A 21,745-nucleotide genomic window follows, 5' to 3' on the forward strand; every position below is an offset into this window, starting at 1 on the left:
CATAAATCTCTTCTCACTCCAGACCATCCTCTGCTCAGCTATCAAAATGATTTTCCTGAAGCACAGGTCTGATCATGTCACTCCCTTGCTCAACAAACTCCATGGCTTCCTATCACCTCCAAAATCAAACGTAAAACCCTCTATTTGGCATTTAAAGCCCTTCATAACCTGGTTTCCTATTCTACCTTTCCAGTCTTCTTATACCTTAAACACCTCCGTGTAAGTACCAATCTAGTGACACTGGCCTCATTGCCATGCCTCAAACATAACACTCTGTCTCCAGGCATTTTTATGGGGTATTCCCCATGCTCCTTGTCTTTATCTCTGCCACCTCCTGGCTTCCCTGGCTTCTTTCATGTCTGAGCTAAAATGCCACCTTCTGAAAGAAGCTTTCTCAGTCCTCGATCTTAGTGCCTTTCCTCTGAGACTATTTACAATTTATCCCATAGGTATCATGTTTATATATAGTTGTTTGAACACTGTCTGTCTTCCTCATTACACTGTGAACTGCTTGAAAACAGGGACTGTTTTCAGATTTTTTGTTTGTTTTGTATCATTTTGCTTTTGTTTGTGTCTTTGTTTGCCTTTCCTTATATTGCCAGGGCTTAGCACAGTGCCTGGCACATAGCAGGTACTTAACAAATACTTGTTGACTTGATTTGACTTGATGTGTGGTTTTAGAGAAGACAAATAAAATCACAAGTAGTTGTTGAGATCTGAGAAGGCTTCATAGAAGAGGTGGCATTTGGGGTAGATTTGGAAGGATTGGTCACATTCTGACAAGTGAAAATGGTATGTTGAATGAGGACATTCTGGAGGGAAGAGAGACTATGAACAAATTATCAAGAACATAAGTTCTTCAGATATTCATTTAGGACTCTCATGACTGTACTAACAAAGAACCCTTGGGATTTTTGATCCTGCCCACTGTCTTCTACCTATCCCAAGAGACTTTGCCAGCTATACCATACACTCAGGAAAGATGTTATTAATTACTGCACTTCTTTTCAATAAGTTGACCCATTATTTCCCAGAAAAAAAGTTAAGAACAAAATACAAAAAAAAAAAAAATCCTTTGAGTGAATAACCCTAACTATGCAAGAAATCAAAACTCGTTTCTAGAATGAAAACATGGGCTATATAACAGAATTTACCCTGATTTTCTGTCCTAGAGTCAGGTTTGAATAGGATTTCTGCATTGAAACTCCATTCCTTGAAATTTCGCAGTTTTACAGAAACATAGGTTAAGAGCTGGAAGGGACATCTAATGCAACTCATGCACCCCACCCCCCATTTTACAGAGGAGGAAACTGAGGTCTTCAGGATTAAGTGATTGTTTTGCTGAAATGAATTGCTTATATAGTGAGTAGGAAAGCTATAACATTATTAATACTTGTTCTATTTTTGCCATGTTTTTATCTATTAATTTATCAAGTATTCAGTGAGTGCCTACTCTAGAGCAATAAGTACAATGGTAAAAGCATTCCGTTTAGCATTTGAAAACTTGAGTTGGCATCCTGGCTTTTTGTGACTTCGGCACTGCCAAATTCTGAGCCTCAGTTTTTTTCTCTATACATCAAAAATGGTACTGTTGGTGCTACTTAACTCACACAGGTGCTGTGCTTAATAGATGTGTGTGCATCTTATGTCTATTATAATTATTTCTTGCCCAGACCTGTGTTGGGCAATGTGGAATAGTCTGAGACAGGAGTCCCTGCTACCAAGTACTCATAATCTGGTGGGGGAGTCAGGACATACACAAGAAACCATGGTAAACAATACAAGACGGGAATAATTAAACACCAAAATCCACTAATGTAATATAGAGGTGTTGTGAAATTTCACAGATCAGTGTTCCTAATAACCTCTTTCCTATAGTCTCGATATTATAACTGATTTATGCTGTCACATTTTCCATGTCTTAATTTTTAAATTTATGTTTCTAAAGAAGTGTTCCCCTAGTTGATACAAATGCTTAATGAAAGAATGCCACCTTTATATAATTAGGCAGTGAATAACTAAAGGCCAGAAAATTTAGGACTCTGAATTCTAGTTCTCCTCTATCCACCAATAAAAACTTAGTTTTGGTTTTGTTTTTTTTTTGCCAGTAAATCAAGTAGCAGTTTACTTAATTAATTTCATTATGAGGAACAGATTTGCAAATTGGGAATTCTCTTGATCAGAATTCCACCTTTCTCTGGTAAAGGCAGAGATTATATACATAAATCACAGGTGGGGAAGGAGGAGGGGAGGTGGATTACAAGCCCACAAGTCCACAATACAGGGGTCCTGGAGTCCTGTGGGGACATTATTGTTTCAGGTCCTTGGGGGTCATTACTTGGTGGGTCACAGGCCACAGTTATGTGACAGGAACAAGTTCTACAATCGTTGATTTGCTTCATTTAAGGTACACAGGCACAAGAATGCAGTGATTGTGAGAGTGTAGTCAAGGGTTTGATTGATCATTTCAAGCTGCATTATAGGTCTGACTCTCAAACTAGAAGAGGCAATTTGAGAATCTAATCTTTTAGTATATTCATTACATATATCCTGTCGATTAATATGAAAAATCATAATTCCTTTCACAATGGATAAGAAAACTGATGCTTGTAAAGGAAAAGTGACTTGTTCAAAGTAACCCCGTAAGTGGGCAGATCAAGGGTTACACTGTGTCTTCAGCATCCCAGTCAAAGAATGCTCCAGTGGCATCTTCATATTTTTCTATAATAATGAGAAAAGATTTCCTTGATTTTAGGTTGGTCAATGCTTTCTTTGATTCTTCACTTAAGTCATGTTGTGAGAGGCTTAAACTATTACCCCTCCTGCTAGGGAGCAGATAAACAAGACCTGAGGAGGCTGGAAGATCTGGAGCAGGAACTAATCCAAGATCCTCATTTAGATCAGGCCCGCTCAGAAGGGGAGCAATGTCTTGTTTCTGGTTCTTGGTTATGTTGATCTGGGTTGTCTTGACTAGGGAGTCCATATGGGTGTAGTTTAATTCTTGAAGAAGTCCTGAGCCAAGTTCAGAGGTCAGCTTCTTTACCTTGAGCAAGATGTGCTGAACTGGGGTGATGCTTCCAGGCAAAGGTTGCCCTAGGGCCCAAGGTCATTGCCAGGGAGGCCCATGCTGTAGCTGCTGTCTCTCCCCTCTCCTTCCTTTCCCAGGTGAGGGAGGGTGAAATCAAAGGTGAGGGGTAAAGACTGAAACTCTCTTCTCCTTCTAGAATTGGCTGAAGAACTTGGGGTTAGGCATTTCCACCAAAATGTTGAGGTTTAGGGGTGCTGGGACCCCAATATCACAACACACAGATCCTGCCCAAAAGAATTCAACCCAAGCCTTCTTTCAGCCAAAGACAAAGTTTATTAGAACATCTGTCATATTGTGCAGACTTAAGGAGTCTAAATGTTAGTGGGCTATTGGCTAGATTTTAAGAATCTAAACCCAAATTTAGTTTGTTTGTTTTTTTATATGACTCACTTTACCTTATCTGTAAAATAGGGCTGTTAGTCACCCTATTACAGAATGTTCTGCATTTTTTGCAGTTATATGTAATACAGTGGTGCCTCCAATATAGGTACATAACAATTTTAATGACTAATGAGCACCATTCATTTGATAGGCAAAATCAGGTAGATGGAATCTTCTTACAGAAAATTTAGCAAAGTGGCTCAGTGCCTGGTGTCAGGAAGACCTGAGTTCAAATCTGGCCTCAGATACTTACTAGCTGTGTGACTCTGGGCAAGTCACCTAACCTCTGTTTGCCTTAATCCACCAGAGGGGGAAATGACAAAGCACTCCAATATCTTTGCCAAGAATACTCCCTGGACAGTATTGGCGTGCTATGGTCCACAGGGTCACAGAGTTGGACACAGCTGAATGACTGAACGATAACAAGGGTTTGTAACTGAAATTACAAAATTTCTTATTCTACCAAGAATTATATAGTTATGTTTTCTGGTGTTTAGGAGAATTATCCTCCTTCTTCACTACTCTCCCCACTCCCAAACACCTGAGGAGTGATTATATATTACAATCAAATAATAAACACAATAGTCTTCATAGAATCTGACTTCCTTTTATCTCAATCTGGAAAAAAAATAATCTCTCAGAGTATCCGAGAATTTAAAGACAAGTAGTAAAAATACAGAAGTTGGTTCCAGAGAATTGAACAGACAGCCTTGGGTATTGTATACCATTCCAACTGCCTTCTGTGGAATTATCACTGAATGTTATTACAAGTTCTTCCTTTCTTGGGGAAAAAAAAATCTTCAAGAAGGATGAAAATCTTGCCCTCTTCAAGGGAGATGGAGCAAGGAGAGATGGCCTTTACTGGCTAATTTTTACCCCTGCCACAGACATACTCTGTTAGATGAAAACAAAGAGCAAGAAGAATAAAATAGAGGTTAAATTTAAAAGCCCAAGAAGCACAGGGGAGAGGGAGGGGAAAAAAGTCAATCAATTTTTAGCAACAGATGTTTAGCCTCCAGTTCCAAATTCAATAACAGTTGGGGTAGTAAAGATAAAATTGTATCAGGAGAAAAGGAGAGTGGGAGGGAAGGAGAGAGAAAAGGGAGGGAGGGAAGAAGGCTGGACTAGAGATTCCTGTCCACACAATAGATCAGAATCAGCTTTCAGAACCTGCTATCATGAGGCCTTTTTACCTCTTAAGAGACTAGCAGGGTTTCTAGAATACTTTACTGCTCTCTAGAGTTGTCTGCCTTTACCAAGTAAAGCTGGTACTCTAATACCATAAGCTTCTTCATCAAGAAAATGGGTATAATCAGGCCCATAATTTTGAACATCCCCATTTTATTAGTTTCATAATCAGTTCTAATGTGTTATTGCCATTGCGCAGAGCAGGCCAAGTGCTTAACAGCTGTATGGTCCCACGGAACTATTCTCAGTGCCATTGATCACAAAGGTAAAAATCAATCCCAGTTAAGGAGGAAGAAGTTAAAAATAAATTGCATGGATTGATTTCTATTAAGACCTTTTGACTCTCAGTTTGGAGAGGGAAAAGAAAAAAAGTGAACATGGTATCTTTGGCAGTCATGAAATCTCATGGTGGCACTCTGGCCCAGGAAGCAAAATCCGGATGTATTTTACTTCCCTTCTCAGTGATTCTGGGACTTCCACCCAGCACCTGTCAAGAGGAATAAAGGTACCCTCAAATGGTCATAGCTCCAGAGCTGGAAGGAATGAAGGGGACATTCCAGTTCATCCCCTTCATTTTACAGGTCGGGAGTAAGGCCTGGGGATTTTAAATAACTTGACAATGACCACAATCAGTGAACTTCAGTGGAGGGATAGTAACTTTCAGTCTATCACCATGCTTGCTAAAGGCCACCTCTCTACAGTCAAATAGTCTGTAGTATGGTATATTGGCAAGAGTGTTGTATTTATAGTCAGTAGAAGTGGGTTCAAATTTGAGCAATGTTACTTATTATCTGTGTGACTCTGGACAAGTCACATCCCCTTCTCTGGGTCTCTCTTTTCCTATATGTAAATCCAAGAAATACATCCTAAGCTCATAGTCCTACAATTTTATGGGATCTCAATTTCAACAACCTATTTACCTCCTACTACCCATGGCATCCTCCCTTTCACTAGCTGGTGCTGAGGACCAGCCTCTCAAGACAATTCCTTCCTTCTCTTTTATTCACAGTTGTCACTTTTCAGGATAACTTCTCATTTCTTTAAGATCCGGCTCAAGTCTTATTGTTCCACTATGAAGCCTTCACTTATCTCCCTTTCCTCTGAACACCTGCAGCACTCACAGCCAGCATTAAATACTGTAGAGCTTCAGTCAATCTTTGATGTCCATAATCTTACCAACCAACCACACTGTGAACTCCTTGAAGGTAGGAGAGTACTCTGCGTCCATCTCCATACTACATATACAGTAAACACTAACTAAATAAATTCTTGTTGAGTAACTGATCACACTGCCTTTGATTAAGTCTAGGAAAGCATTCATTCTGGCTTCCCATGATCAGAGATTTCTACAAGCTCTCTCAACAAATGAGGAAATTTTGTTTATCCCACTAGCTAAGTCACTGGATTTAAGGTGGGGGGGCATTTGTAGATCTCCTGAAACACTAAAAATAGCAGTCATATGCAAACCAATATAGTAACAAAGAAACTTAATTTTCTAGTTATCAGCACAAAGCTGGGACATTCTGTCTTATCAGAACCTCCCCTTTTGCAACAGCATGATTATCTCTAATAACAGAAGGCCCAGAAAAGCAAATCACTGTGGATATTGTCTTTTTCCAGGTAGTTTCAAGGACTTGCTGGAACATGGCAGGTGGATGGGCATGCTTAGCCTGGTCATGACTTGTAAATTCCCTTGATTCAGGGAATGAGCCCACAGACATTCCAGGACTCTCTGAAATATGTTCAGGAAGCTGTATAACAAAGAAGGAGAGCAGAAGCTGTGGGGTTGGGGAGGGTCTTGAGAGGAGGAGAGCCCTAGGCAGGAACAAGGTCTGACCAGATAGCATCACTGTACATCATCAGTCATTTGGATCGCAGGACGCAATTACCTGAGCAGCACTTCTAAATGAATCCAAGGGACAGGAGTTCTGGCCTCTATTCTTACAGACAGTGGAAGAATGCTAATTTAAGCCCTCCTTTGGTTAGTGATGCACAAAGTTCCTGATCTAAAGTGGATTTGAAACATATATGAAGCAGCCCACTGGATTGTGGAAAGGAATAGTGATGAAGGCTTTATGCAGTCACTTTAACTAACCCACTGGAAAACATCTGACCACCTCTGCAGCCACCTGGAAATTTCCTGGAAACATCAGCTTTGCTTTGCCAGTCTGTAGGTCTCCAAATGTAAACAAGTGTCTGACAAAGAGGTGATTGTTCTCATCTGTGAACCTGTACAAATAGCCCCATTTCAGGACTGATCCGCTTTAGACTTTATTCTCTTAGTATAAAGGAGGGAGGAAGGAGAGAAAATTTGTTGACAACTAGTCAGAAGTCTGCAGAAGAAGAGATGATTTCTGCAGACTAGGAGGAGCCCTTAAAAGTACAACTTAATTGCCCCTAGGCAAAGCTGCAATCAGCCAAGACCAACGGTGGTTGGAATTATTCTGGTGGAGCACAACGAAAACAATTCTGCTCTGTTCCCAGGTAATTTATCTCATAGTTTTACAGTCTGAAGAATTGGGAGGTATTTTTTCTTACCTACCATTTATCCTTGAATCCTTCAATATAAGCCTATTTTCTCTTGGTTTAGACTTAGTCCTGATTAAGAACTCTATTATCATCTTGCTTCAAATTGACTTTCTTATACTTTAAGATTCTTTTGTTTGTTTGTTTGCTTTATTGTTGATCAAATCCTGTTATTTCATTGTGTAGGAAACTACCTTCATTAAAGCAGATAATCAACTGGTCCATCTTTTATAGATTTACCTGGGGCAATGAGAGGTTAAGTGACTTACCCAGGGATGTATACACTGCTAGCATAACTCTGAGCAAGGCTAACTCTCTATTCACTATGCAACATTGCCTTTTCCAAGGTTCTAACTAAGAAGTTATCCTCTATTCCTTCATTTCATCACAAATACTCTGTTCTAGGCTAAATATTCTTAGTGCAACCTATCTTCTCTGCCCATAAAATCTGCACAGTTGGGGACACGTTATGGTTGATGATTCAGCAAAGAAGACTGAGAAGGGGTGGTCAGATAGGCATCATGAGAACCAGGAGAGACAGTTTTGTCATGAAATCCCAGAGATGAGTGTTTCAGTGTCAAATGCTACAAAGAAGTGAGGAAGGGTGAGATTCTGGAAAAGATGATTAACTTTGGCAATTAAGAGATCCTTGTTAACATGAGTTGAGTGACAATGTCAGAAGCCAGATTGCAGAAAATGAAGAAAGTGAAAAGAGAGGAAGTAGGGGTGATAAGCTTTTTTTTTTTTTTTTTTTGCATTTGACAGCTTAAAGAAGGTTATAGGGCAATAACTTGAGTAATGAGCAATCCAGGTGCCATGAGTAAGAAAACAATGCTGAGTTGTATGAGATAAACCCATCTCATAGCAAATAAACCTTTTCTCACCTTTTTGTCCAATTAACAAATGAAATATTATTTGTAAATCACTTTGCACAGTGCCTGGCACTTAATAAATTCTTATTCCTTTTTCCCTTCTCCCCTTTACCATCACACAAAGCTGAAGGAGAATCAAGCCAATCTATACCTTTTCTCCATTTTTCCTGATTTATTGACTTTGAAAGTATCTCTGATAGATTCCCTTCCATTTTCACACCACTGTTGAGCAATTCTACCCAACTAGCAGACATTTCACCTTGAAAACAACTCTTCACATCTTAGTAACAACTGTACAAGAAAAGTAGCATCATCATCATGATGGTGGTGGTGATAATAGACTGTGGGCCTAATTTTCCTTTCCATTATCCACAAAACAAACCTAATATGCAATGTCTTCAAAAGTATTGATGGAGTTAAAAAAAAAAAGACCTAGGATGGATTGATACTGTCCTGAGGTTTTTAAGAAGGGAAAGAGTACAGGTAAAAGAAATACATGAGTGTGAAAAAGGGGAAAAGGAGAATTTGCAATTTCTCATAATTGAGATATTTGAGAAGAAGAGTAATACAAACATGGAGGAAAAGGTAGAAGGAATGGGCATCAGATGAACTTCACTATTTGTATAAGGTTTATACAGAGAGAAAGAGAGAGAGAGAGAGAGAGAGAGAGAGACAGAGAGACAGAGAGACAGAGAGTGCTTGGTATAGAAATGCATCAAATTCAATAGGGAAAAGAAAGGAGAAAGGGAGAATACTGACTGGAGCATTAAGAGGAAAGGAATTACTTGCAAGTGAAACAAACGTCCTGTTCCTGAAGGAGAGATAAAAGGAAAAAAAAAGAAAAAAAAACCTAAAATCTCAAGGTATGCCCAATAATTGGGAGAATATTCAGTTAGTCAGTTTATACACATTAAGTGCTCACTATCTGCCAGGCATTGTTCCAAGCACTAGGCATACGAAGGCAAAAGATAGTTACTGGTTTCAAGAAGCTCACAGTCTAATGGAGGAGACACATGAAAATAACTATGTACAAACGTACTATATATAGGACAAACTGGAGGTAATCAACAGAGGGATGGCCCTAGAATTAAGGAATATCAGAAAATGCTTCCTGTAGAAGGTGAAGCTTTAGCTGAGACTTGAAGGAAATCAGGGAAGCCAAGAATTCCCTAAACAAATTGTGATAATATGCATTATAAGAAATGGAAAAGTGATTATTTCAGAAAATCTTGGGTGGTATGAAACTGCAGCAGGGTGAAGTGAGCAGAACCAAGAGAAGGAATAATACCAGGCAACAATGTTGTAAATAAAACAACTTTGAAAGACTAGAACTCTGATCAATGAAACGACTAATCATGTCACCAGAATACCTACGAAGCATGTCACCCACCTCCTCACAAAGAGGTAACAGACTCAAGGTACAGAAAGAAACAGACATTTTTGGAAATGGCAAATGCATATATTCATTTTGCTTGTCTGTGCTTATTAATTATAAGGGTCTTTTTGTTTTGTTTTGTTTTAGTGGGATAGGAAGCCTTTAAGGGAAGGAAACTTGGCAATAAAGATGCCAAAAAAAAGGAGGAACATTGAAATATTTTTTAAATGCATAGAAGAGAAGGAAGTTTACCAGGAAGCACAAACAAACAGCATGGTTTTGAAAGCAAAATATTGTATATATTATAAAAATATAATTTATAATATACTTTTTAAAAAGGCAAGGGATACAAAATGGAAATTTGTGGTTCTAAATATAACCCTCTTTTTGTGTTCTGCTGTGTATATGGAAAAATGCTCTTTTATGTTGTGTTGGACCTGTGTTCAAATTCTGCCTTGGATACTTTCTTAGTTGTGTGACCCTGGTCAAGTGACTTAACCTCTCTCAGTCTCAGTTTTCTCATCTGTAAAATGAGGATAATAATAGCTCCTGCCTCCCAGGGTGGTTGTGAAAATTAAATAAGATGACATGTACATCACTTTCTAAACTTTAAATCACTACATACATGCTAACTGTAAATGGTAACTAGTGTTTAAGGTCAGATTTTAAAAAAATCAAAAATAAGCAAAACATATTATGATTTCTCTACCACACAAAGAAGTTATTCTCAGCTATTCTCAGGAGATTTTTAAAAGTTATTATGGATGTACATTATGGATAGTGAGTGAGAGTAGAAGAACATGAGTGGCTCAAAGGGTGAGCTAAGTAACTTTCTCATCCCTCTCTTGGGCAAGTGGGAGGCTTAAATTGAGTTAAAGTGCACGCCAGAAGCCTAGACAAGGAGTTTGCTTCAAAATATTTAACAACTGGCTCTCCAGGAAAAAAAAATGTATCAATGATTTTCCATTTACCTAGAAGTGATTCCATGATACCTAGCCTGTTAAATAAAATTGCATTTAACACTATTTTAAAGATAATCTCAATTATTGCTGGCAGTTCTGAGAGCTTTCACTTGATGCTCTGAAAGCACTTCAGGAATATCTGCTTAAAATGTCTTTATTGAGCTTTTAAAAACTGTCACTGTGACTTCCATTCCTGCTAAACCTTTGCACTATAAATGTGCTGCTAATGATAAAATTGGTATTTATTTAACATTCAAAATTTCTTCCATCAAGTCTAAATTAACCTCAGTTAAAATATTGCCAAACAATTTTACTTTGAATAATTAGACTCTATTAATTTGTGCCTCTGGGCATTTTATTTCCAGTAGATAACAATTTAAAGGGAACTAGCAGTCACACCATTGGGGCCTCTCCACATCCCTCATCCATCAGCAGTACCCAACATAGGATCTCAAATTTGCTTTCCAAACATTTTGGTAGAAGAAAAGAAATACTTAAAAGACTCTCAAGAGGTTTGAAAGACAATTAACCTCCTGAATGCCCCAAATTGTACATGGAATTCAATTCCACATAATTCAATTCAGCATTTATTAAGCAGTAGTAGTAATATGTATATGGCCTTTTGTTGCTCAACCAAAATGCATTATTATCAAGGTGGAACTTTAGGAAAAAAAGGTAGGATGGGGATGGTGATGTTATGGAGCCTTGGAGCCAAAAACTTCTGGGTTCAAGTCCTTCCTCTGACGCCTACTAACTCCTACTCTTCCCTTTCCCTACATGACCAAATGCCATAAGCTTACCTGAATGCAGACATATTTGTTTTGGACAACCAATGAACTGATATTGATTAGGTGGGCAAAGGACTCACTTTTGGTGGTTTCTGAGTATTCTTAGCTATGACAGATAGAAGACCCCAGGCAAATCTCCTAAGCTTTCAATGCTTGGGCAATTCACTAAAAAATCTAAATTATAAACTAGCTGCCATTATTCAGTGGTGGAAGACACCCCAATTAAGTTATAGATTTGGACAATAAATATACACATATTTTAAAATCTTGATAAAATAGCATTAAATATATTTATACACAGAGTAGCTATATTTATAATTTAAAACAAAATTGAACAAAGTATAATATTTTATATGCTAAGTTTATACAAATCTCTAAAAGTATAATGGTAGGTAAAGCATGATAATAATGTATTGAGATTTGTTTTGGTGGTTGTGTTTTGGAGACAGACACACCCTATAGGTTACAGATATTTGCATGTGCTTGGGAACTATTCCTGGGCCTTTTTTGCAGATTCCTAAGTGAGCTTCAATATGGGATAGCCATACTCTGGGTCACCAAGTTGGAAGGTACAATTAAGCCACTGAAACAGAGTCTGAATCCCAAAAGATACCGATCAACTAGAACACTGAACTGAATGATATTTAATAGGGATAAACGTAAAGTCTTACAATTGGCATAGTTAATAGCAATTGTTTGAGAAGATCTGAGAATTTTAGTGGACTGCAAGATTAGTGTGAGTCAAGAATGCGATCCAGCAACGAAAAAAAAAAGTTAATGTGAACATGGCATTCACTCAAAGAAGCATGGATTCCAGAAAGGAGAAAGAGACAGAAGAGAAAGAGGAATAAGATGGTGATGATGCTGGTGGTGGTGATGAAAATGGTGATGATGATGATGAAGGTGGTGGTGGTGATGATAGTGATGGTGGTGGTTATGAAGATGGTGCTGGTGCTGGTGCTGAAGATGGTAATGATGATAATTATGGTGGTAGTACTGATGATGATAGTGGTGGTGTTGATGATAGTGATGGTGTTGGTGATGAAGATGGTGCTGGTGCTGGTGATGAAGATGGTGATGATGATAGTGGTAGCAGTGTTAGCTAGAATTTGTACCTCACTTTGAGGTTTACAAAGCACTTTACAAATATCTCATTTTATCCTTTACAATAAATAGATGAGGAAACTACTGAGGCACACAAAGCCTAAGTGACATGTCTCAGGTCACATATCTAGTAAGTATCTGAGGCTGTATTTGAATTCAGGTCTCCCTGACTCCAGGTCCAGCACCCTATGTGCTATGCTACCCAGCTGCTCGGCCCTAGTCTAACCATATCTGAATTCTTGTCTTCACCTCTGGGAACACGTTTTAGGAAGGACATTAATAAGTTGAAAATGGTCCAGCTAGGTGGAGCAGTGAATAGAGCACTAGCCCTGAAGTTAGGAGGATCTGAGTTCAAATCCCATCTCAGATCAGACACTTGACACTTACTAGCTGTGTGACCCCGGGCAAGTCACTTAACCCCAATTGCCTATTAAGGGAAAAAAAAATTATAATTAGAATGGAGGCAGGAGTGGGGGAGCTTTTGCCAGAGTAGCAATTTAGAGAGTACTGACAGCACTTTCCTAGGACTGCTTGCACTCTCCCACTATCACCGCCTTAATCCACCAGCATTCTTCAACACCTTCCACCCCTAATCGCTGCCCATCCCTGCCTCCTGAAGCTAGAAGCTATGCTATATCCTCCTTATTCTGACTCTAACAGCTGGTATGGCTTCTTCCCCTCTCAGCCTGTCCACTGGTACCTTTGTGTCCCTGCTTAACTCTATTCCTATAGCATGACTTCTTCTCTTCCTGAATCTGAGGCACCAGGTATGGAATTGTGTTAGACTGATCCAGAGAAAAAGAGGAAAGCAAGGAACCATCACAAGGCCATGCTTTACCTCTGCTGATAGGCCCAGAGGCCAGGCTGTAGATGCAACTGTGAGGGCCAAGGGCAGATCTACAACAGCCTGACCCTGGCTAGGGTCTCCCTATGGCTGGTGACCCTCATTCTGATGGAGTCGCCATTGCAAAGGTAATAGTCATGTGATTACTGGCCATTATCAAACTCATGAATGTGTAAAGAAACCAGTTCAAACCAGGTGGTTTCCAGAATTATAGGATGTTATACACAGAATCCTCCATTTACATAGAGGAACATCATAAAATTAAATGGAAGTGTTACCCTATGATTACTGGGAAGACTTCCAGAAACCCAAATATGTGCAAACTTTTATGAGCTCATGGATGACAACCCAAAGGATCTCTCAGCATCTAGTCTTTCCCCTCTCCAGACAAACCTATCAAATTCTACCTTCCCCAACAGGCAGTGTGGCCTAATGGATTGAAAGCTAAACTCAGAGTCAGGAAAACCTGGGTTCAAGCTCTGTTTCAGACACTTATAACCTTCAACCTCTCAGTGACCCAGACAACTATGTAAGACAATGAGTTGCAGAGCAGGCGCTGATCTGCACTGGATGAAGGAGTTGCCTCCGAGGGACCTCCACATAACACTGAAGTCACAGATCTAATCATCCAAAGATAAAAAGTAACAGTGCCGGCCACCTGCCCAAGATGCTTCAGTAGAAGAAAAGAAAAAAGTAGAACGTTTTTGTCTGACAATTAGAAATCTTTACAATTTGGCTCAATTCACCAAATCCAACACCTCTTTCCCACATCCTCCTCCTCTTCCTCCTCATCATCACTAACATTTATATAGTGCTTAAAGATAGCAAAGCACTTTATAGATGTTATCTCTTTTGAGAGGACAGGGTCAACTGTCAAATTCTGTTATCCCAGTGGATTCTTTCCTAGTGGTATGTCGCTAAAACTCTATGAAAGAATGAATGAATGAAATGAAATGAAATGAAGAATCACTTGTTACCTGATTACTCTGTGCCCTCACTGAACTAATGAAAAGTATTGATCTTATTTAACCTTTTTAAACCAACAAAAGAGGCAGAATGTTGCATAATAGAGGACCTACCTTGGCACTAGGAGGATGGAGGTTCAAGCCTTGCCCCCTAACACACACTAGTTAGGTGTCCTTGGACAAGTCATCTAACATCTCATTGTAAGGCAGTTGGTGGCATAGTATGTAAGAGCGCTGCACCTGGAGTCAGAAATACCTGAGTTCAAATCTGGTCTCAAACACTAAGCAGCTGTGTGATCCTGGGCAAGTCACTTAATCTCTGCCTCAGTTTCCTTAATTGTAATATGGGGCTAATAACAGTATAGAGTTGCTATGAGGATTACATGAGATAATATCTATAGAAAAGTTCCTAGAACAGTGCCTAGTACATAATGTTCTATAAATGTTTATCCACTTTCCTTCTGTTTTCCCTTTCTTCCCCTTCCCTTTTGTTCTCCTCTATCAGTGCTCCAGGCAATGGTCTAATGCTATAAATTTTAGACAGTGGTGGTTCATCTGCATTGGCTGGAGGGAATTTTCACCTTAGGAGCTCCCTGTAGTAATCAAATCCCAGGTCCAGATACTCCTTCCTCCACCAAAAGAGGAGTCTAGAAACCTCAGAGGAATCCAAGGTGTACTTCCTTTACAACAGCCTGAAGCCTCACTCTCCACACACTCCACATTCCCCTTCACCTACCACTTGCTTCAGGTAAAAATATTGCTAGTAATGGCTCTGATAAGGTTTGTTTAATTCTGGTAGGAGGAAAAAAAACTGTCTGACAATTACAGCTATTCAGAAATGGAGTGGAGTGCCTCAGGAGGTCATGGGCTCCCTCAATTGGAGGTATGCACTAAAGTCAGGAGGACCACATATCAGTTCTGCTCTTTTAGTTCAGATATGGCTTGCACTAGATGCATGCTGAGGTTTCTTCCAATTCTGAAATTGTGTATTATGTGTCTGTATGTACTTGTAGAAACTAAGGGTAAGTTTTAAATGAAACCACAAAGGGATTTTGATAAAATATTTAGAGGTACACTTAGACTGCTAAATCCACCACCAGACTCTAGAGTCTCACTATTACAGCTCTTCCTCCTACAGAGGCGATGCCCATATTGGCTGTGTCTATATGTCATTACTACCGGTTAAAATGAGGATAATCATATTAACAGTAATAATAATAATAACTCATATTCACATGGCACTTTAAGATTTACAAAACACTTTCCTCACAACAACAGTTGGGCTGTAAGAGCCTAGACAAGGTCAAAAAACTGATTTGCTAGTCTTGCTGAATTGCCTGAATCCAGCTGTGCTTTAGATATGGTGCAGACAGCCCTGCAGCAGCTCTGTATACCACCAAGACTAGATAGTCCTCATTTCGGTATCAGAGTCTGCCAAACACTAAATGAATCCTAGGGAAAATGGTGAAGTTAGCAGTGTTGGTTTGGGGACCTCTGAACTCTCTTGCCAGAGATATCCTTCCCAACCATGCAACCGCCACACTCACACAAACTCAGATACCCAGTATGCTCTTGTTTACAGGGTAGCATTTGGTATCAGCCTTTTTTATCTCAGCACAAATGCCTTATTATTCCCTTTACCAGAGACCTTTCCTCTAGCTGGGGAGCAAAATGTTCTTTTCCTTTTGAAGGGAATTTTAGATTTCAGCTTGCCTTTTTTTTTTTTCATTGTGAAATGTTCAGTACAGGGCCTTGAACACAGTTGGTACTTAATAAATACTTGTTGAATGGATGGATGGATGATTGACTATCACTAAACAAGACCTAGAAAGAATTTCCTGGGGATCAGGTATTAAAAGAATTTTCTAATTAACACAGCATATTATTATACCTTTTCCTGGATGGATTTAACTATTTTTGTTCTGTTTTGTTGGCTTGTTTTGTCTACATATGATTTCACTCCACCAACTGAGTAGTCCTTTCCCAAGTTCAAATGAATGGTAACCATATAAATCAATCAACAAGTACATGTTTTGTGAAAGACCCTGTGCTGAGTGGGGACAGAAAAGGATCAGATACAGTTCCCGAAAGTAAAACTCAGCAAGCAAGAATTACAAATGTAAAAAGATAACAGTGTGTAGCACATAAACAGAGTAATCCATATGATGTCTCTCCATAGAAAGAGGTTGGTATGCTGATTTCCTGGAGATCTGTGATGATACACAAGGAAAGTGCCTTGAAATTGTCCATCACGTACAGTCCATCTTTCTTCTTACTTATATTTGCTATCTCTAGCACTTTGACACATAAATGTTTGTTGCCTGCCTGCTAACCATGTGGTGAATGGAGGATTACTTGACTGGCTATGGGGGCATCCAAAGGCCATAGCCAGCTTCCACCATGTCTCTCTATCATCACCCCTTTTGGTTGATCTCTTCCTTATAGTGTAATTCTACTTATGGCCTGTGGTGAGAGATCAGGTATAAGGGGTTGGGGCTACAGCCATACGACCCCAAGAAATAGGCCTCAGTGCTTGGCCTCTGAGTTTGTTCTTTTCCATTCTAGGTGAAAGGAGTGGTTTCCTGATGATGTGGTGAGTTTTGAGAGGTCCAGGAAGTTTCCTAGCATTCCAGAATCCTGAAGGTATTTCGATATCCTGGTGTCCTTGGCTGAGTTTTATAGCCATCCCAGCCTCAATGCTTGTAGACCCAGCACAGCAGAAGCTGAGTTCAGGGATCTCCTGGCAATTATGCCAAATCCAGATATGAACTTAGAGAAACCAATGCTGTATAGAAACTGAACTCAGTTGAGCCTACCCTTTCCAGAGACCAAGGTGATATAGGGGAGATTATGCCTCTGAGGTACTAGAGGAAATATGTGTATGTTTGTTCTTGCTATAATTTAAAGTAAACACTCCTTCATTAAAAAAAAAACAACTAATTGATAAGTGTTTAAATGGAACTACCACTGGCCCCTAACAATGAGGGGAGAACATAGCTACTTGTGGCTGAGTCAAGAGCAAGAAAGAGAAATCACCCCAAAGATTTAACTCAGTTTCTAAGGTACTTAAGTGTTAACTAATTGCTTTCCTTACCATAACATTGTGAAGGGGGTGTTATCAGTGTAATCATCCCCATTTTGTAGGTAGGAGAATAAAGGCTTGACTCAGATGAATTCAAGGATTTGGCCAGGATCACACAACTAGTAAGTTTTGGAGGTAGGATTCAAACCTGGATCCTTCTGGATTCTAAATCTAGTGCTCTTCTACTGTACCATCTAGACTCTCATCAGTCAATCAATGTTACTGGAACTCAAAGGAAAAGAGAGCTCCACTGAGCCTGATCCCTTGATCAAAGGAATGTTTCAAAGAAAAGGTATGACTTGATCTGGGTTTTAAACGATGAATAAGATTTGAGTACTTGGCAGGGGGGATGAGAAAGGTGGAGGTTCTTCAGAGAATGGGGGAAAATGGCATAAGCGAAGGCATGGGAACACCAATGAATCACCTTCATGAGGTGAGACCAGCTTAGTTAGAGAAGAGAACTTATTTAGGGGAGTAATATGAGAGAGAAAAATTGGAAAGGAAAGTCAGGGCAGACTGCTAAAGGCCTTAAATCACAGCCTAATAAGTTAGGAATCTATCAAATAGTACAATATGGGATATATAGTGATTCCTAAGTATTAAGCTGCTACTTACTCCCTGTATGACCTGAGGAAAGATATTTGATCTCCTTGGACCTCAGTTTCCTCAACTTTAAAATTAAAGGATTGGACTAGAATCAAGGGTGGGGAACCTGGGGCTCCAGCACACATGTGGCCCTCTAGGTCCTTAAGTGCAGCCCTTCAGTTGAGTGGATTCAGTCAAAGGGCCACACTTGAGGAGTTAGAGGGTCACATGTAGCATGGAGGCTGCAGGTTCCCCACCCTTGGACTAGATGGTCTCTGAAATCCCTCCAAAATGAAAATAAATAATATTATAGCCGCTAAACTTCACACTATTCCTAATTAAATAAGCCAAAAGGACCACTTCTTTTTTATCCATCCCTCAAAGCACTAACCTACCATGTTTGCACAGGAAAAAAAAAATCAAGTGTTTGGGAGGCGTTTAGAAGTGGATAATTTTGAGCAAAGGCATTCGTAATATATTACAAGCAGTGGGAAGATAGAGGGGAAGCCTGAACTTAGTACATTTCCAGAAAGAATTTTTGTGTATGCTCAAAGATGTGGTCAGCCCTTAACTGAACTGACCAGGCCTCCATTCCATATTGTCATCTTTTCAAATTTGTCATTTTTGCTTGCAGAGCTTGATGGAACTCTTTAAGTTCAGGAACTGTTTCATATTTTTCTGTGTACCATTCAGTACCTACCACAGAGCCTTTCTCATAGTAGGATAAACAACTTTTAGCCATATTTTCTAATGGCTCAACTCCATTATCATGAAGTCTTCACAGAATGCCCTTAAATTCCCATACTCTAGCCCATAATTGATTTTTTAAAGCGACCTATAATAAAATAAAATGGCATTCTAAACCCAAGAATGTGAACAGTCCCTCAGAATAAAGTAAAACTTCCTTGCATCTCCACCATTATCATGGATAATTAGTGTTCTCTCCAGTGGTAAGTGGTTTTTTCCCCGACCTGAAGAGAAAGATGCATTCATTCCCCCATTCAAACCCTTTCTCTCCATAACCATGAGAGGAGCCTTACCAGGGAATTCCAGTTGGTAGGCACCTCCCCCTCCATGTATCACTCATCAAATGTCATGTACTTACCTGAATGAAAACATATTCATCCTGGACCACCAATGAACTGATGTCAATGGAGCGTGCGAAGGGCCCACTCTTGGTGGTTTCTGAACACTCCTGGATACGGCAGGTGAGATAGTGGGCATCTAAAATGAAAGATAGAGAAGTGTATTGTTATATACATATATATATATATATATATATATATATATGTATATATCAAAACAAAGTAGAAAGAAAAATGGCCTTATTCAGCAGTTCCCACGCAACTTCTACCCTAACCCAAGGTAAAGATTGGGATGAAAAGAAAAGGACAGTATCACAATTCTCTTCTGTTGCACTGAATGGGTTTAAAGTGCTGAGAAAGAGGGTGGGTGAGGAGAGGTGGGGGGAGGGGAATAGGCAAGATGTGGCTCCTCGTATAGTTGTTATATAGAAGACTATAAAATTCTAAAGTCACAGAGGTTAGCAAACAAATCCATTCAAGGTTAATGCTACTCATCCAGCATAGGCAGGGAGGGTAGGGATACTAAATGAATGAATTAGAAATCCATTGTTCCATTTTGAGAAGTCATTTTTTACTAGTAATGAGGCAGAGAGAGCTGAAGGGGCAAAAAGCTCAGAATAAACCAAATACAGTCTTTACTAGGAGAAATCAAAAGCAGTTTCTCCTTGACATGGAGGTGATTAGAAGAGGAAGTATTCGGAGTTAAGGGTATGACATTAAGAAGACAACTGAATACACCTGGTAAGTAGTCAGAAGAGACTGGATCAAATGGTAAGGGGCTTGTGGGAAACAGAATAAATCCAGAATCTGGATACCATTAGAATTTAGTAACAAAGACATTTAACTTTTACCTAGGAGTTTCTCTTTCTTTAAAATATCACCTTGCTTATATGTAATGCTGTTTATATTTAGAAACTAGAGAATGACCTATAGTTTATATTATTGTAATATTTAAAAAACCTTTTGGAATTTAAATGCATGAACAACTCAAATGTGTGCTGTATACCTACTTTTCTTATTTTCCACATGTGAAAAAAAATATCCTAATCATTTGACCTATGTTACAATAATCAAGCATCAGTGCTCAACCAGTGGATATTACCCAAATAGCAATATAGCACCTAGGAGAAAATAATCAGCTCCAATGATATTATCATATTGCAAACTCTAAGAGCTGAAAAGGAACTCTAAGATAATCAAATTTAACCCATACCTGAGCTGTCTTGATTTGTAAGTCCATGAGTGTAAACTCACCTAGCCAATGATATAAGAGCATTTTTGAAATTGCCATACAGCTATATAACCTAGTTATGTTTCCCTCTATCTTGGCTCCATGGGTTAAAATCCTTCCTCTGCTCTGTATACATTTTCTCCATCTTGCTTGAGGCATAGTAATCAAGTCAACAGTATCATTCCTTTTTTGGAAACAGTATGTCAATCAATTTTATTATGGATCCCTGTGGATCCCACCATCCTTATGGATCCCCAGACCAAACTCCCTTCCCTGACCACTACTACTCCCCGTTTAAACTTCTTTATTACAGGAACTCTTATATACTTTTCTATTTATAACTCCAACACTTAGCACAGTGCCTGGCATATAAAAAGTGCTTAATAAATGCTCTTTTCATTCATTCATTCACTATCATTTCTGGCTATCAGGTTGCACTGGAGGTTCACACTGACTTTGTAATCCATGGAAAACTCTAGACTGTGTTACTGTGCTTGAATAAATCTAGGAATACCATTTTAAACTAAAACTCACATGTAGTAAAGATTTTGAATTATTTTAAATTTCCCATTTCCCCCCCAAAACAACGTGGTCTGAAGGGACCCAGACAAGAGAGGCCCCACATTTTCCTGGAGAAAAGATTGAAAATTGGTATTGATTCAAATTGCTATTTATGGGTTTTTTTTTTAACAAATAATGGAACCAGTCTAATTTAAAAAAAAAAGTGACCCAATAGTAAATTTAGGCCATTTCCTGATGTAGTGGGAACCTCACTTAGATAATATATTTATCTGGTTCTATCTACAGGAATGGACTTCTCCTCCCCCCTCCACTCCATAGTACCTCTTCAAGTATGACATCGGAGGGAAGGAGAGACATGACATGGACCCTTTGTCTTTTTCATGGTATATGTCAGTTGAAATCCTCAGAGCAAGGTAGAATAAGATCAGCAGGAACATTTGGCAGGGTTATACCACAGGCTGGATCTCTTAGGAACAAAATATTAAATATTTAGTGGTGGCTGGTACTCTCAAGTGTTATGAGGGAAAAGCTATGGTACTTTATAACAGCATTGAGAATAACCAGACACAGGTAATTTTAGAATATAGCACCCTCGGCTACCCCCAAATTTAGAATCACAATCCTCGATACACCCCAAGTTCAGGATATTCTATTGATCCTGCTAACTTCCATCATTAATCTGAGCAGCTAATTCACTTAAAGAAAAGACATTTATATTTGACTTCCAAGGATGGAGCCAAGATGGCAGAGTAGAGAAGAACTCAGTCAAGTTCTCCCAACATTCCCCTCCAAAGAACATTAAAATAATGCTTCAAATCAAATTCTGGAGTGGCAGAGTCAATCAAAGGTCAGAATGAGACAATCATCCAGCCAAAGACAACATACGAGGTCAGAAAGAAAGTGACACAGGGGAGGAGCCTGACCCAGAGTCCATGTAAATGAAACACCAGTGGTGGGATCAGGTGGTGGAGACAGAAGCAGTAGCCTCTTTAGGAGCTCTCAAGCCAGAGATGATAAAGAGACCTGGCAACTGGTCAGAAAGAGATTACAAGGTACCCTTGTTCTGGCACTAGACACAAGACCAGCTGCTTTTTGGCAACTCCATTGCCTATATCCACTTCTGAGCCATAGTTCAAAGGCAGAGAGG

General features: G+C 39.3%; 1 protein-coding gene across 1 annotated transcript in view; it reads right to left on the minus strand.

Moving 5' to 3' along the window:
• Nucleotides 1-21,745, minus strand: part of SORCS3 (sortilin related VPS10 domain containing receptor 3) — a 682,653-nt gene that overhangs the window by 139,231 nt on the left and 521,677 nt on the right. Inside the window, exon 7 of the mRNA XM_027851811.1 lies at nt 18,866-18,984. Coding sequence (XP_027707612.1) covers nt 18,866-18,984 — 119 coding nt within the window. The remainder of the gene's footprint in view (nt 1-18,865; nt 18,985-21,745) is intronic.

Source organism: Vombatus ursinus, unplaced genomic scaffold (assembly GCF_900497805.2).
Source record: "Vombatus ursinus unplaced genomic scaffold, bare-nosed wombat genome assembly UNPS02009205.1, whole genome shotgun sequence".
In the NCBI taxonomy this organism is placed as follows: Eukaryota; Metazoa; Chordata; class Mammalia; order Diprotodontia; family Vombatidae; genus Vombatus; species Vombatus ursinus.